At 39.6% G+C, this 14,745-nt stretch overlaps 1 protein-coding gene across 2 annotated transcripts in view; it reads left to right on the top strand.

Moving 5' to 3' along the window:
* Nucleotides 1-2,641: 2,641 nt before the first annotated feature.
* The window catches only part of slc25a42 (solute carrier family 25 member 42), a 34,926-nt gene continuing 22,822 nt past the window's right edge, over nucleotides 2,642-14,745 (top strand). The window contains exons 1-3 of one of the 2 annotated variants that reach the window (XM_067452869.1): nucleotides 2,642-2,790; nucleotides 2,924-3,036; nucleotides 10,046-10,198. In XM_067452869.1, coding sequence (XP_067308970.1) covers nucleotides 10,103-10,198 — 96 coding nt within the window. In that variant the 5' untranslated portion in view covers nucleotides 2,642-2,790; nucleotides 2,924-3,036; nucleotides 10,046-10,102. Of the gene's footprint in view, nucleotides 3,037-10,045; nucleotides 10,199-14,745 lie in introns of both variants that reach the window. The other variant, XM_067452870.1, reaches the window with a different exon arrangement.

Here is a 14,745-nt window from a genome sequence, read left to right as displayed (position 1 = left end):
AAAATTTGAGTTAAAAGAACATTTTTGATAATCGACAACCTTTATTGAAATATTATTAAACGATTTTGTAGGCATATTGGGTAATTAAGTGTGTTTTATTTGTTATGATACAGTGAAGCATGCAAATTGCGCAATTTTCATGATTTAGCACATTTTTATATGGTTCAGATACAATAACATTTTGAGTTTCTATTTATTAAACTAATATCCTTCAGTGCATCATCTCAAATGTTTAATTTCAATAATTTTTTTTTTTTAAGGCAACCAGGTTACTTACTTTTTTAAGTTAAACCAACAATATTTTTTAGAGTGTAGGATGCAATTTATGTGTTTTTTTCTAAACATTGCAGCTATTTATAGTTTGTACAAGTGTTTTAACCACGAATGACCGCTGTGCTTGTTCTGGATTCATTTCAGCTGATGTTCACAGAAGTGCCCTGCATTTAACCCGTAGTGTATTTAATGTAAAGACCATCATCCAGCGCCGTGTCCGATGTGCAGTGGTTTTTTTCCTGTTATGCCAAAACACACTTTCATGCACAAGACATGGTGAGCTAAAATATGAGCCTTAAATGTTTTCTCAATGGTATGTGTTGCAGAACTAGTTGATGCTCCGTTTAAACCTACTCTGTACTGGAAACCTTTGTGTTTGCTGATTAAATCAAGCATCTGATGTTCATATTACACATCTTTATGGTTTTGCAGTAGCCATTACAGAACTGTACCATTGTAAATGTATACTATAATGAATTGGTTATAGTTGCATCTGTAAAATCAAAATAAAATATAGCTGCGACTCAAGCAGCAACTATCAGGTTTGGGGCTTTAAGGCTATTAAGCAAATGCATTAAAAAAGTATTATGTTTTTTTTATTTATAACCCCTAAATCAGAGATGAAAAAGATAATTTACTGGCAGTTTACTAAAGAAATATGTTTTAAATCTTAAAGTTATCGAGGTGGAGTCAGTGAAAGTTGATTTTTGAAATAATCTCCAATATTTAACGAACTGTTTAATTGACAGTGACAGAATCTTTAAAGGGATAGTTGACCCAAAAATGAGCCTGTGATGTTTATCTGCTGACCCCCAGGGCGTCTGAGATGTCGGTGTGTTTTTCTCTTCAGGAGAACACAAATGAAGATTTTTAACTCAGCCGTTGCTCGTATAATGCATGTCAATGGGGTATATTCACACAGACGAGTCCATATTAACCCCTGTGGCTCGTGGAGAAACACATTGATGTCTTAAGACACGAAACGATCGCTTTCTGTGAGAAACACAACAGTATTTGTGTTATTTTTTACCTCATATCAGACGAATCTCATCTAGTGTTCTCAACGCCTTTACTTATGCCGAAGAAGGTTCAAAATCCCAGTGTGATAGTAGATCTTTTTCTCTATTATGGGGAGATAAAAATTGATCTTCTTTTTTTTTTGGATGATGATGATGATGATTGAAAATCAGACTCCAGAGAATCTTTCTGCATTGGGTGGGTTCCGATCGGGTGAAAAAACTAAAGTAGGTTGTTTTTTCCCCAAAAAATTTTGGCATGATGACAATCAAATCTAAAAAGGTCGGTTTAAGCCAAGAAGTCTAACAGTATATGACACTTGGGCCTGTGATGAGCGGTGTATGAGTTATGGGTGATTTGATATGTTGCTGAAGCGCCACCATCAGGCCGAGCTTTGGTGTCGTTGTAGACGGTGTGAGCACTACCAGCCCTCAAAGTCTAAAGTCTCTACGACTTACTGTTTGCTCTGCCCGATCACTTTTAGGGCAGAATGCTGATATTTTGGAAATTACACTCTTCAACCCCTAACAAATATCTAAATACAGTAAATAAGCCTTCAAAATCAAAAATAGTTTGCTAGAGTTTTACTGTAGTAACAATAACTCCTTTCTGTAAATATGCCGTTTTGATAGTCTTCATTTATTTATTCCTATTTTATTTTGCCTTTTTTGGGAGTATTTTGTAATAAACTAAAACCAATGTTTGATACTTGATCTTCAAAATAATATAGCTATTTCATATCTAAAACTAAATATTAAAATAACAATCAGTTCAGCTAGTTGCAAAAACGAATCATTTTAATTTTGTTTAACTTGATGTACTAAATAAAAGTTGATTCTTTACTGTGCTTTATGTTATGATTTGTTTGGTCATTTTTAATATTTTATTGTATATTATTATTTTGATATTTTTAAGTAATGAAAATGACAAAAATATAACTACTGATACACTTAACAGCAAAGAATACCATTTCGTCAGTGCTTATAATATAGCGCCATTTGATCTGATTTACGATTGTATTTGATTACCATAATAATAATATGCCACTCCTGTCCTTGGTTTTACCATTGTATAAAGTTTAAAATAACACAATACTTCACATTTAAACATGAAATAATAACACGACACGCCTTTCTCAGCTTCACTTGATGTCGGAGATTTCCTACTTTCCCACTTGTTAAGTCGCGATTACAGCTCGTCGCGTGCTTTCTTGTAGGTTTTTTAATTTCTTGAAGTTTTAATTAAAGCCCAAAATTATATTTAGCGCATTCTTCTCGCTAAAACTTCAAACCCAACCCTCCCCAATGTTTACTCGCATTGACGCCCCTCGAGCGAGCCTATCCATGTCAAGCGCGCTTACGCTATGGACTGCAACTCCCACAATGCACCTGGACTCGCCCTTCAACGCTCGCACGCTAATGTGACAGCACAGCAGACGCGTGAAATGTGCGAGTAAACCAGCTCAAAGTCACACCAGCAGCGACGAAAGTGGAGTAAACTGTTAGTTTGAATGTAATGGTGATATGTGTTAGTTTGAGTTTTTAATGTTAGCGGATGGTGACTGGCTGCTGTTTATGTAAGTGGACGGTGACTGGAGTTTATCACTTCATCTTATGTTTGTTTATGAGGTTAGTAGTGCAACACCATGGGAATGTTTGAGCAGACCTTCATCAGAATCCGGTAAAGTCGGTGTTTTCCTCTCGGTTTTAACGCGAAGAGCTACAACAGGTGCTGTCATACTGTCAGGTAAGCCAAAAGAGCCGTTGAAACGTCATGTTTATAACAATTGTTGTGCTAACAGGCTAAAAGGCTAAAGCACTTTGATATTGATAAGTGTGTCATGAGTTCATCTCTGTCCCCGAGTAAATATTTAAATAAACAATGTAAACAATCATGATGTGTTTCAGGAAAAAGGCATTCGGTGTTGACAAGTGTTTTATTCGATGGATTAACATGCACAGTGGTAGTAAATTAATCTGGATGTGTTTCATAAATTTGTATTTATGGTCTATCTATTGGTGATGACTGGTATTTTGTATTTGATTATTTTACTTGGTAAGATATAATCCTTGGTAATATTTATGAAACGTGTGTGTGTGTATATGTATATATATATATATATGTATGTTTTAGGTTGGTGTTGACTAGTGTTATATTTGATATCAGATTTTGCTACATAAAAAAATCTTATCTGATGTTTCATAAATGAGTAATCAAACTGTGGAAAATGTGTGAAAAGTGTAACAAAAAAAAAAGATAATCTGTTTCATAAATAAGTATTTAAGTCGGTGTTGACTATACTGTATTATATTTGATGTCCCTATAATAAGATTTATCTAAATAAATAAAATTGTTTATTTAAATTACATTAAATAAAAATGTCAAATAAAAAACGAATATAATAAAAAATATTTAAATAAATAATCAGTGAATGGAAAATTTTTAATACGTTAGTTGACACTAAAGATTTTCTATATAATATTAAAGTAAATAAATAAATAATCAAAATTGGGATTAAATAAAAAAAATGTTTCAAATAAAAATAATACAAAATAAATATTTAAACAAATAATACATATGCAAAAATGTAGCTGAAACTAAACATTTTCCATAAAAGATTAAACTAAGTAAATAAATAATAAAAATAGATATTACATTTAAAAAGAAATTTATAAATGAAACTGCAACATTTGTGAGATGTGTAAAAAAAAATAAACTAAATAAAACAAATGGTGATTAAATAGTTTCAAATAAACATTATAAAAAGAATAATAATAAAAAAAGATACATTACTGAGTAGAATCATTTAAAAAAAAAAATGTATTCATGCATTAGTGTGTGTAATTCCATATAAGATGGTTCTTGAGTTCATACTGTCCCCGTTTGTTAAACACTGATGTTTTTTGTGTTGGTTGTCTTTGTAAATCACAAAGGGCTTTCAGTGGATCTGTCATCTGATCCTCAGGGAACCGAGAAAGGGAGCTGAGAAAGAGCGAGACGGACGGGAGGGGAGGGGGGGTGTTGGAAATCGTCCCAAACTTCAACCCAATAAGAAAACAGATCAGTTGCTTGGGCAACCTAATCGTTAAAAACCATTACCACTTGAGATCCTTTGACTCTGTGTAATTTTTAACCCTGGGTTAACAATCCTAGGTTATCTTGTTCTGTTTCACCCTGTGATACACTGTAAAAAAACAAAGCAGCTAAACATTTTCCAGTTTACAGAAACTTCCGAGACACAATTGCTAAGAAAAATTTATTGAAACATGCAGCATTATTCAATGTGTTGACTTTATTCATTATTATATATCGTTCCCTATCCCCTAGTATATAGTGCACTGTCTGATCGTTCCCTATCCCCTATATAGTGCACTGTCTGATCTTTCCCTATCCCCTATATAGTGCACTGTCTGATCGTTCCCTATCCCCTATATAGTGCACTGTCTGATCGTTCCCTAGCCCCTATATAGTGCACTGTCTGATCGTTCCCTATCCCCTATATAGTGCACTGTCTGATCGTTCCCTATCCCCTAGTATATAGTGCACTGTCTGATCTTTCCCTATCCCCTATATAGTGCACTGTCTGATCTTTCCCTATCCCCTATATAGTGCACTGTCTGATCGTTCCCTATCCCCTAGTATATAGTGCACTGTCTGATTGTTCCCTATCCCCTAGTATATAGTGCACTGTCTGATCGTGCCCTATCCCCTATATAGTGCACTGTCTGATCGTTCCCTATCCCCTATATAGTGCACTGTCTGATCGTTCCCTATCCCCTAGTATATAGTGCACTGTCTGATCTTTCCCTATCCCCTATATAGTGCACTGTCTGATCTTTCCCTATCCCCTATATAGTGCACTGTCTGATCTTTCCCTATCCCCTATATAGTGCACTGTCTGATCTTTCCCTATCCCCTATATAGTGCACTGTCTGATCGTTCCCTATCCCCTATATAGTGCACTGTCTGATCTTTCCCTATCCCCTATATAGTGCACTGTCTGATCGTTCCCTATCCCCTATATAGTGCACTGTCTGATCGTTCCCTATCCCCTATATAGTGCACTGTCTGATCGTTCCGTATCCCCTATATAGTGCACTGTCTGATCGTTCCCTATCCCCTATATAGTGCACTGTCTGATCGTTCCGTATCCCCTATATAGTGCACTGTCTGATCTTTCCCTATCCCCTATATAGTGCACTGTCTGATTGTTCCCTATCCCCTATATAGTGCACTGTCTGATTGTTCCCTATCCCCTATATAGTGCACTGTCTGATCGTTCCCTATCCCCTATATAGTGCACTGTCTGATCGTTCCCTATCCCCTATAGAGTGCACTGTCTGATCGTTCCCTATCCCCTATAGAGTGCACTGTCTGATCGTTCCCTATCCCCTATATAGTGCACTGTCTGTTCGTTCCCTCTCCCCTATATAGTGCACTGTCTGATCGTTCCCTATCCCCTATAGAGTGCACTGTCTGATCGTTCCCTATCCCCTATATAGTGCACTGTCTGATCGTTCCCTATCCCCTATAGAGTGCACTGTCTGTTCGTTCCCTATCCCCTATATAGTGCACTGTCTGATCGTTCCCTATCCTCTATAGAGTGCACTGTCTGATCGTTCCCTATCCCCTATATAGTGCACTGTCTGATCGTTCCCTATCCCCTATATAGTGCACTGTCTGATCGTTCCCTATCCCCTATATAGTGCACTGTCTGATCGTTCCCTATCCCCTATATAGTGCACTGTCTGATCGTTCCCTATCCCCTATATAGTGCACTGTCTGATCGTTCCCTATCCCCTATATAGTGCACTGTCTGATCGTTCCCTCTCCCCTTTATTGTGCACTCTGATCGTTCCCTATCCCCTATATAGTGCACCGTCTGATCGTTCCCTCTCCCCTATATAGTGCACTGTCTGATCGTTCCCTATCCCCTATATAGAGCACTGTCTGATCGTTCCCTCTCCCCTATATTGTGCACTGTCTGATTGTTCCCTATCCCCTATAGAGTGCACTGTCTGATTGTTCCCTATCCCCTATATAGTGCACCGTCTGATCGTTCCCTATCCCCTATAGAGTGCACTGTCTGATTGTTCCCTATCCCCTATAGAGTGCACTGTCTGATTGTTCCCTATCCCCTATATAGTGCACCGTCTGATCGTTCCCTATCCCCTATAGAGTGCACTGTCTGATTGTTCCCTATCCCCTATAGAGTGCACTGTCTGATTGTTCCCTATCCCCTATATAGTGCACCGTCTGATCGTTCCCTCTCCCCTATATAGTGCACTGTCTGATCGTTCCCTATCCCCTATATAGAGCACTGTCTGATCGTTCCCTCTCCCCTATATTGTGCACTGTCTGATTGTTCCCTATCCCCTATAGAGTGCACTGTCTGATTGTTCCCTATCCCCTATATAGTGCACCGTCTGATCGTTCCCTATCCCCTATAGAGTGCACTGTCTGATTGTTCCCTATCCCCTATATAGTGCACTGTCTGATCGTTCCCTATCCCCTATATAGAGCACTGTCTGATCGTTCCCTCTCCCCTATATTGTGCACTATCTGATTGTTCCCTATCCCCTATAGAGTGCACTGTCTGATTGTTCCCTATCCCCTATATAGTGCACCGTCTGATCGTTCCCTATCCCCTATATAGAGCACTGTCTGATCGTTCCCTCTCCCCTATATTGTGCACTGTCTGATCGTTCCCTATCCCCTATAGAGTGCACTGTCTGATTGTTCCCTATCCCCTATATAGTGCACCGTCTGATCGTTCCCTATCCCCTATAGAGTGCACTGTCTGATTGTTCCCTATCCCCTATAGAGTGCACTGTCTGATTGTTCCCTATCCCCTATAGAGTGCACTGTCTGATCGTTCCCTCTCCCCTATATTGTGCACTGTCTGATCGTTCCCTATCCCCTATATAGTGCACCGTCTGACCGTTCCCTATCCCCTATATAGTGCACTGTCTGATCGTTCCCTATCCCCTATATAGTGCACTGTCTGATCGTTCCCTATCCCCTATATAGAGCACTGTCTGATCGTTCCCTCTCCCCTATATTGTGCACTGTCTGATTGTTCCCTATCCCCTATAGAGTGCACTGTCTGATTGTTCCCTATCCCCTATATAGTGCACCGTCTGATCGTTCCCTATCCCCTATAGAGTGCACTGTCTGATCGTTTCCTATCCCCTATAGAGTGCACTGTCTGATTGTTCCCTATCCCCTATAGAGTGCACTGTCTGATTGTTCCCTATCCCCTATAGAGTGCACTGTCTGATTGTTCCCTATCCCCTATAGAGTGCACTGTCTGATCGTTCCCTCTCCCCTATATTGTGCACTGTCTGATCGTTCCCTATCCCCTATATAGTGCACCGTCTGACCGTTCCCTATCCCCTATATAGTGCACTGTCTGATCGTTCCCTGTCCCCTATATAGTGCACTGTCTGATCGTTCCCTATCCCCTATATAGTGCACCGTCTGATCGTTCCCTATCCCCTATAGAGTGCACTGTCTGATCGTTCCCTATCCCCTATATAGTGCACTGTCTGATGGTTCCCTATCCCCTATATAGTGCACTGTCTGATCGTTCCCTATCCCCTATATAGTTCACTGTCTGATCGTTCCCTATCCCCTATATAGTGCACTGTCTGATCGTTCCCTATCCCCTATATAGTGCACTGTCTGATCGTTCCCTATCCCCTATAGAGTGCACTGTCTGATCGTTCCCTATCCCCTATAGAGTGCACTGTCTGATCGTTCCCTATCCCCTATATAGTGCACTGTCTGACCGTTCCCTATCCCCTATATAGTGCACTGTCTGATTGTTCCCTATCCCCTATAGAGTGCACTGTCTGATTGTTCCCTCTCCCCTATAAAGTGCACTGTCTGATCGTTCCCTATCCCCTATATAGTGCACTGTCTGATCGTTCCCTATCCCCTATATAGTGCACTGTCTGATCGTTCCCTATCCCCTATATAGTGCACTGTCTGATCGTTCCCTATCCCCTATATAGTGCACTGTCTGATCGTTCCCTATCCCCTATATAGTGCACTGTCTGATCGTTCCCTATCCCCTATATAGTGCACTGTCTGATTGTTCCCTATCCCCTATAGAGTGCACTGTCTGATTGTTCCCTCTCCCCTATAAAGTGCACTGTCTGATCGTTCCCTATCCCCATCTAAATTATTGATCCTTGTTGGTGGTAGTGAGAGATGTAAGTGCCGAACGCTTATATCTATACTATCTGTGAATTTTGTCATTGTTTTGGAGCGCACTAGCTTTATACTAACAGCCAGAACAATTACATTTTGACAGTTTTGTGTATGAAAATCCTAATTGTGAAATGTCGCTTAACCCAGGATTTAAAAAACTGTTAATCTGTAGCGTGAATTACTAAACGAGGGTTATTCATTCTGAAGAGTCAGGTGTGGATCTCGCTGTGCTGTGACATGCTGTCCGCGGGGGCTTGGCGTGCGCTGAATGTGTGTCAGTGTGAAGGACCTTTCACACACTGAGCCTCTGGTTCCAGTTCACCTCCATGCAGAGAATAGACCTCAGGTCTTCTCCTGACTTTAATCTCCCTGACATGTGTTTTAATTTATATATCACATATAACTGTAGTCATTATAAACATGCAAAAGTTTTGGGTCGCACATGAACTTTAATGCCATCCCATTAGGGTTTAATATGGAGTCGGCCCACCCTCTCTAACAGCTTCAGCTCTTCTGGGAAGGCTTTCCTCAAGGTTTAGGAGTGTGTTTATGGGGATTTTTGCACATTCTTCTAGAAGCTCATTTGTGAGATCAGGCACTGATGTTGGACGAGAAGGCCTGGCTCTTAGTCTCCGCTCTAATTCATCCCAAAGCTGTTCTATCGGGTTGAGGTCAGGACTCTGTGCAGGCCAGTCAAGTTCCTCCACACCAAACTCCTCATCCATGTCTTTATGGACCAACGCTTTGTGCACTGGAGCGCAGTCATGTTGGGACAGGAAGAGGCCGTCCCCAAACTGATCCCACAAAGTTGGGAGCATGAAATTGTTCAAAATGTCTTGGAGAAACATTGTGTTCCTTTCACTGGAACTAAGAGGCCGAGCCCAACCCCTGAAAAACAACCCCACACCATAATCCCCCCACACACCAAACTTTACACTTGGCACAATGCAGTCAGGCAAGTCCTGTTCTCCTGGCAACCGGCAAACCCAGACTCGTCCAAGTGTGATTGGTCACTCCAGAGAACACATCTCACTGCTCTAGAGTCCAGTGGCTTTTATTATTGTGCTGCTAACTAGTGTCACTGAAGCATTATAAGTCATGCATGGATTATATTCAGAAGAACTCATAAAGTTGTCTGCTATATTGAGCAGTGTTGCTCAGGCCTTGTTCCTCTCTCAGGCTGTCAGGACCCTGAATAATTCAGCATTTGTGCTATTATTAGAGGTCCACCTGTGTGACCCTTTCAGATGTTATTTGATCCAGAGCTTCTTGATTCCTGTCAGCACGTCATGTGTCAGCTCCTGTGACCTGCTTCTGCAAATCAATTGCATTTTTTGTCCATATTTTTTAATTTCTTCACAACTGTTCACTGAACACAGATTATTTCAGTATTTGTCATTTATGTCTTGTGATTGTCTTGTGATAAACATCTTGTGAATATGATTAGTGTGACACAATCATCCAGCATGATCATGAATTGCACAAAAACATTTCACTCAAAAAATCTGACACCAAACTGAAACACATTTTCTCTTTCCAGGTGTGGTGTAGTTTTTGCGTGTCGGCCTGCGAGCCCCCTGCGTGCTGGCGTGTATGAATGGATCAGGTCGGCATGGGTAATGCGGTTCAGGAGCGCCAGGGGGCGCTGGCACAGGGCGAAGTGCTGCCACGCCCCGCCTCCAGCCAATCAGAGGTAAGTATGCTCACTTCTGTACCCACCCACTGCAGAGAACAGCCAGTAAGATTGCACTATTTGGCTCCAAATGATTCCAAACTCTTTTATTTAACCCTGAAGTTGTGTTCAGGTCATTCATGTTAGTTAATGTTATTGCATTGGACTAAAGCTTACTGATTTTACTCACCGAGGGTTTAACTCATTTTTCTAATACCCCCTATATGTGCACCGCCTGTAGGCTCATATTACTAACACACCCTTTAAATAACACAATAAATTCTGCACTATTGATTTTAGAGCAGGTTTGTGTTGGTCAGTGGTCAGTGGTTTTCAGTTCCTCACAAAAGCAACGCTCCAAAAATGCTCCTGAACACTCCAGGTCTAGACCAGACGCCCATGGGTGAACACACACACACACACACACACTGATGGGTGAACAGATGCGCCAGTGCATTTGATATTTAAACAACGAGGAGCTGGACGTGAACATGATTAGGGGCTGAAACTAGCAGAAAACACTCGCATTGCTGCGGTTGTATGATAGGGATAATGATATTTTGTACAAAATGGCTCAAACTCACACTTGTGGTGTTCTGGGTAAAATATTACCGGCCTACATAAAAATAACTTAATCTCTCGTTGTTATCTTATCACCAAATATTGGATTCAATATTTTTGTCAACTTGTTTTCTTTTAATTAGCACAGGTTTGACTGATTGATCATAGGCCTTCTTTATCACCTTAATTTCTGACCAAAAAACGCATTATTTGTGAGTAATTTTAGAAATATTGAATAAAATGTGAAAATATTCTTCCTGGTTAAAGGTAGGGTAGGTAGGAATTGGTTAAAAAAAAAATTCCCAAATTTGTTTAAACTTTCTTTATATATCAATACATAATTAAAATGTAAGTACTCTGAAAAAGAAAGTATAAAAATTGAGTGTCTGTAGACCTCTCAGGACTGTTTTAAAGACAGCTCATTATTTCCATTCACTCCGCCTTCTCCCTTCTGGGCTCTTTCCAAAGCCACGCCCCCAAAACACATGAATGCGCCTCACCGACCAATCAGCTGGAAGACGCATTATTGACCTCAGACGAGCAGTGTGCATGTAGTGACATCATGTCAGAATCACATGTGATAAAACATCTAACTTTATCAGAATGAATATAAACAAATAAGATGTCTTTTAGTACTCACTGTCAAGCTAGAATACAGATACTGGTAAAGCTTAAAATATATTTTTGTTTGATTTGGTAAAGAGCTAGTTATATTTATAAGGCAAAAAAAACGGGTAGCATCATGTTTTTCCAATAACATCAGTTATACTGTGATGAAGATGAATTTCGGGTAAGATTCATAACACTGTGTTTAGCATGTAAGAGTTTCCATGATGAAAGCATTGTTGATTAGCAGTAGCTAAAGCTAACTTAGCTCTAAAAAAAAGTTCCTGGATGCAGTGTACTAGCTTCTACACATGCATTTTGTTATCTAAAGTTAAATTTTGTGAAATTCAACACAACAGCGATCAACTTGAGCTAAGCATATTGAGTATTTATCATCTCTACTAATGGCTAAGTGTATAATATTGTAACTTTATGCTAAGTGATGTTATGTTAGCTATATTAGGCAGCTTCATGTGCTCTTGAAACATGCTTCATGAAAACATAAACCAAAAAAATGTATAATCAAAATGAAAGATGACCTGTCCAGCAGAAATACAGCCTGCAATGAGTCGTTTTTCAGGTCCCTCAGTTCTCACCATCGATGAAAAGCCACGCAGATATTTACTCGTGTTTGATTTCTTTGTTTACCAAAGACTTTCTGTGCATTGCCTTTTCTCGTACTGTCTTCCTTTTTTGCAATGCTTGCCTTCGCTGACTGCAAAACCCTGCACAGGTTTCTTGCCTCTTGAACTGCTCGAATCAAACGAGCGCGCGCATGTGGGCGGATCCTTTAGCGCAGGGGTCGCCAACTGGCGGACTCCGGTCCGGATCCGGACCGCGAGATGCATCCATCCGGACCGCGAAGCTGTTTGACACACTGAAATAACTAAATGCCAAATGCGATTTAAAATAAATAAATAAATAATCACATTTATATCAGGCAGCTCAGTAGAACCGTTTTTCCTATGTTGCCACGGTTGCGTTGACAGTTAAAGGGGTCGCACACCGGACTGAAGCTCATGGGCGCGTCTCAGGATCTCACAGCGGACGCACACATTACGCGCGAGCTCAGTTTTGAATCGACTCCTGACAGAAGAACTTCACGATGAGTGTATCTCTTGTAGCACAGGGTGAAATCAGTATGTACATGGACGATTTAAGGGAAATATAATATAAATGTAATACATCGTGCAGCTCTTCTGTCAGAAGTCGAGTCAAAACTGAGCTTGCACGTATGTGAGCGTCCGGTGTGAGATCCTGAGACGCGCCCATGAGCTTCAGTCCGGTGTGCGGCTACGTTACTATGCTCACTACGTTTAGACGCGCATTGAAGAGACTGAAGAAAACGGCGCGCAAAACAGAGGCTGAATGAGAAATTGGCCCCTTAACCCTCATTCACTATTCCCTACGTTTGTCCACTATTACAGTTCACTTGAAGGAGTGAATGAAAACGAGTGCGTGAAGTCAGACTGCTGTTGTGTGTACATCGGCTGTACACCCGTTATTGCGGTGCAACATGTGAGTACACTCAAACATGTCCACTGTGGTTTCGGACGCCACTACAAATGGCTGTCCCCTCAAATAATGCCCTATTTAGGGTATAGGGGCGATTTCTGATTCAGCCATACACATTTTAAAGACCCCTTTATCCTCAGCAGTCTGAGGTAAGGGCGCAGAAAATAAATGAGCCAATTTCTCACATGCACTGAAGTTCAGACAATGTAGCTATATTCACTTTTTTATTATTATTATTATTATTTTTTTTGGAACAAGGAATGTTTATGCTTCCATTCCATCTTTAAGCTCAACTCAGCTTAGCCTTTTGAGAGGTTATTTACGTTTTTCTGGATTTAAAGGAACATTTGAAATAAAGAGATAAAATATTTTGTGGACTTTTTCATTTTTCCAACACTGGTGGCACCTTATTTTTGCCTGTTTGTGTTTCTGGATAATATTGCTAATGATTTTTTACCAGTGCAATTTGAAGCACAGAGAGAGCAGTGCTGAAGATAGTCTCTACCTAACTAAATGTAGGCTATACATGTGAATGAACATAACATTATGTTATGAGATTTCGGTTTTGTTTTTTTAACCAGGAGGGTGTGTGTTCATTGATTGTTACTGTTTATCTCAGTTCAGCAGAAAAAGCACTTTAGTTGCTAGTAATGTTGAAATTAATGTATTTTCAGTGCAGATTTAGAGATGAAGGCATTTTTTCATTCATCATATTTTTGTCAGACATGGCTACTGGGTGAATTAGATATTTTGTACCAATGCAAACAGAATAACCTCAAAATTAAATACATTTTTTGAAGGATTACCTGTTTGCTTTAAAAAAATGAAAAGACATACTTTATCTATATGAGAACATATTATATTTTGTTCAATAAAGACATTTTAATCTACACTAATTTTTTTAGTCTGGCAAAAAGACATCGATTCATGTTTTTAGGTATATAACTGTCCGGACCTCGGCCGGTGAGAAGGTTTTTTTTCTGGACCCCAAGCTATTTTAGTTGAAGACCCCTGCTGTAGCGAAAGCGGTGGTTGCCATGGTAGCAAGAGAGAGTGACAGTCGCCCAAGCCAATCATTTTTTTCGTCCCGAACGAAAATAATGAGCGGTGTTTATTGCAGATTAAAAAGTCTAGAGTCACTCAATTTTTATACTCTCCTTTTCAGAGAACTTACATTTTAATTATGTATTGACATATAAAGAAAGTTTAATCAAATTTGGACAAAAGTGTTTTAAATCAGTCCTACCTACCCCACCTTTAAGCATTGAAGCACACTAGTGTGATAAACAGTGCAATTTTTTCCCATATTTTGTTGAATATTGACAAATGTATCCACAAATAATGCATTTAACTGAGGCGCATAAGATCAGATCAATGAGTCCTACGTTCAATCAGTTCTAAAATAAATACAAAACCTGTCCTAATTGAAAGAAAACAAGCTGACAAAAATATTGACTCAAATATTTGGTGATAATATACATAGATGCAAACTCCTCCCCTTTAGGTGAGAAATCACCTTTTTGAGATCAAAATAGGTCACCTATCCAATGAGAAAGTGTTTAGAGGGAGGGAGAGGGGGGGGTCTGTTCAGGCTGATCTTTTTTTCTTCTCATTTTGTGAAGAGACATTACAAGGTAATAAAGAAATAGGGTTTAACTTAAGAGGTGGTGTGCAAAGTATCCCATATTGATGCATTTGTAACCGGTGAGATTTTCAGTTTTGAGTGTTAATGAAGCTAAGATGATTTCCAACATATATTTTATCTGGTTGTCCTCGTCTTGTTTTTGTGTATTTTGTTTATGTATTCTGCTCTTATACCTATTGAATCCTTTTTTGTGTTTTATAAAACTTACCTGTTCGAATTAGTTTTCAGGCAGATGCAAAGA

This window comes from Pseudorasbora parva, chromosome 9 (genome assembly GCF_024679245.1).
Source record: "Pseudorasbora parva isolate DD20220531a chromosome 9, ASM2467924v1, whole genome shotgun sequence".
NCBI lineage: Eukaryota > Metazoa > Chordata > Actinopteri > Cypriniformes > Gobionidae > Pseudorasbora > Pseudorasbora parva.
The sequence above is the reverse complement of the archived record's forward strand: the minus strand, read 5'-3'. Positions and strand labels throughout refer to the sequence as shown.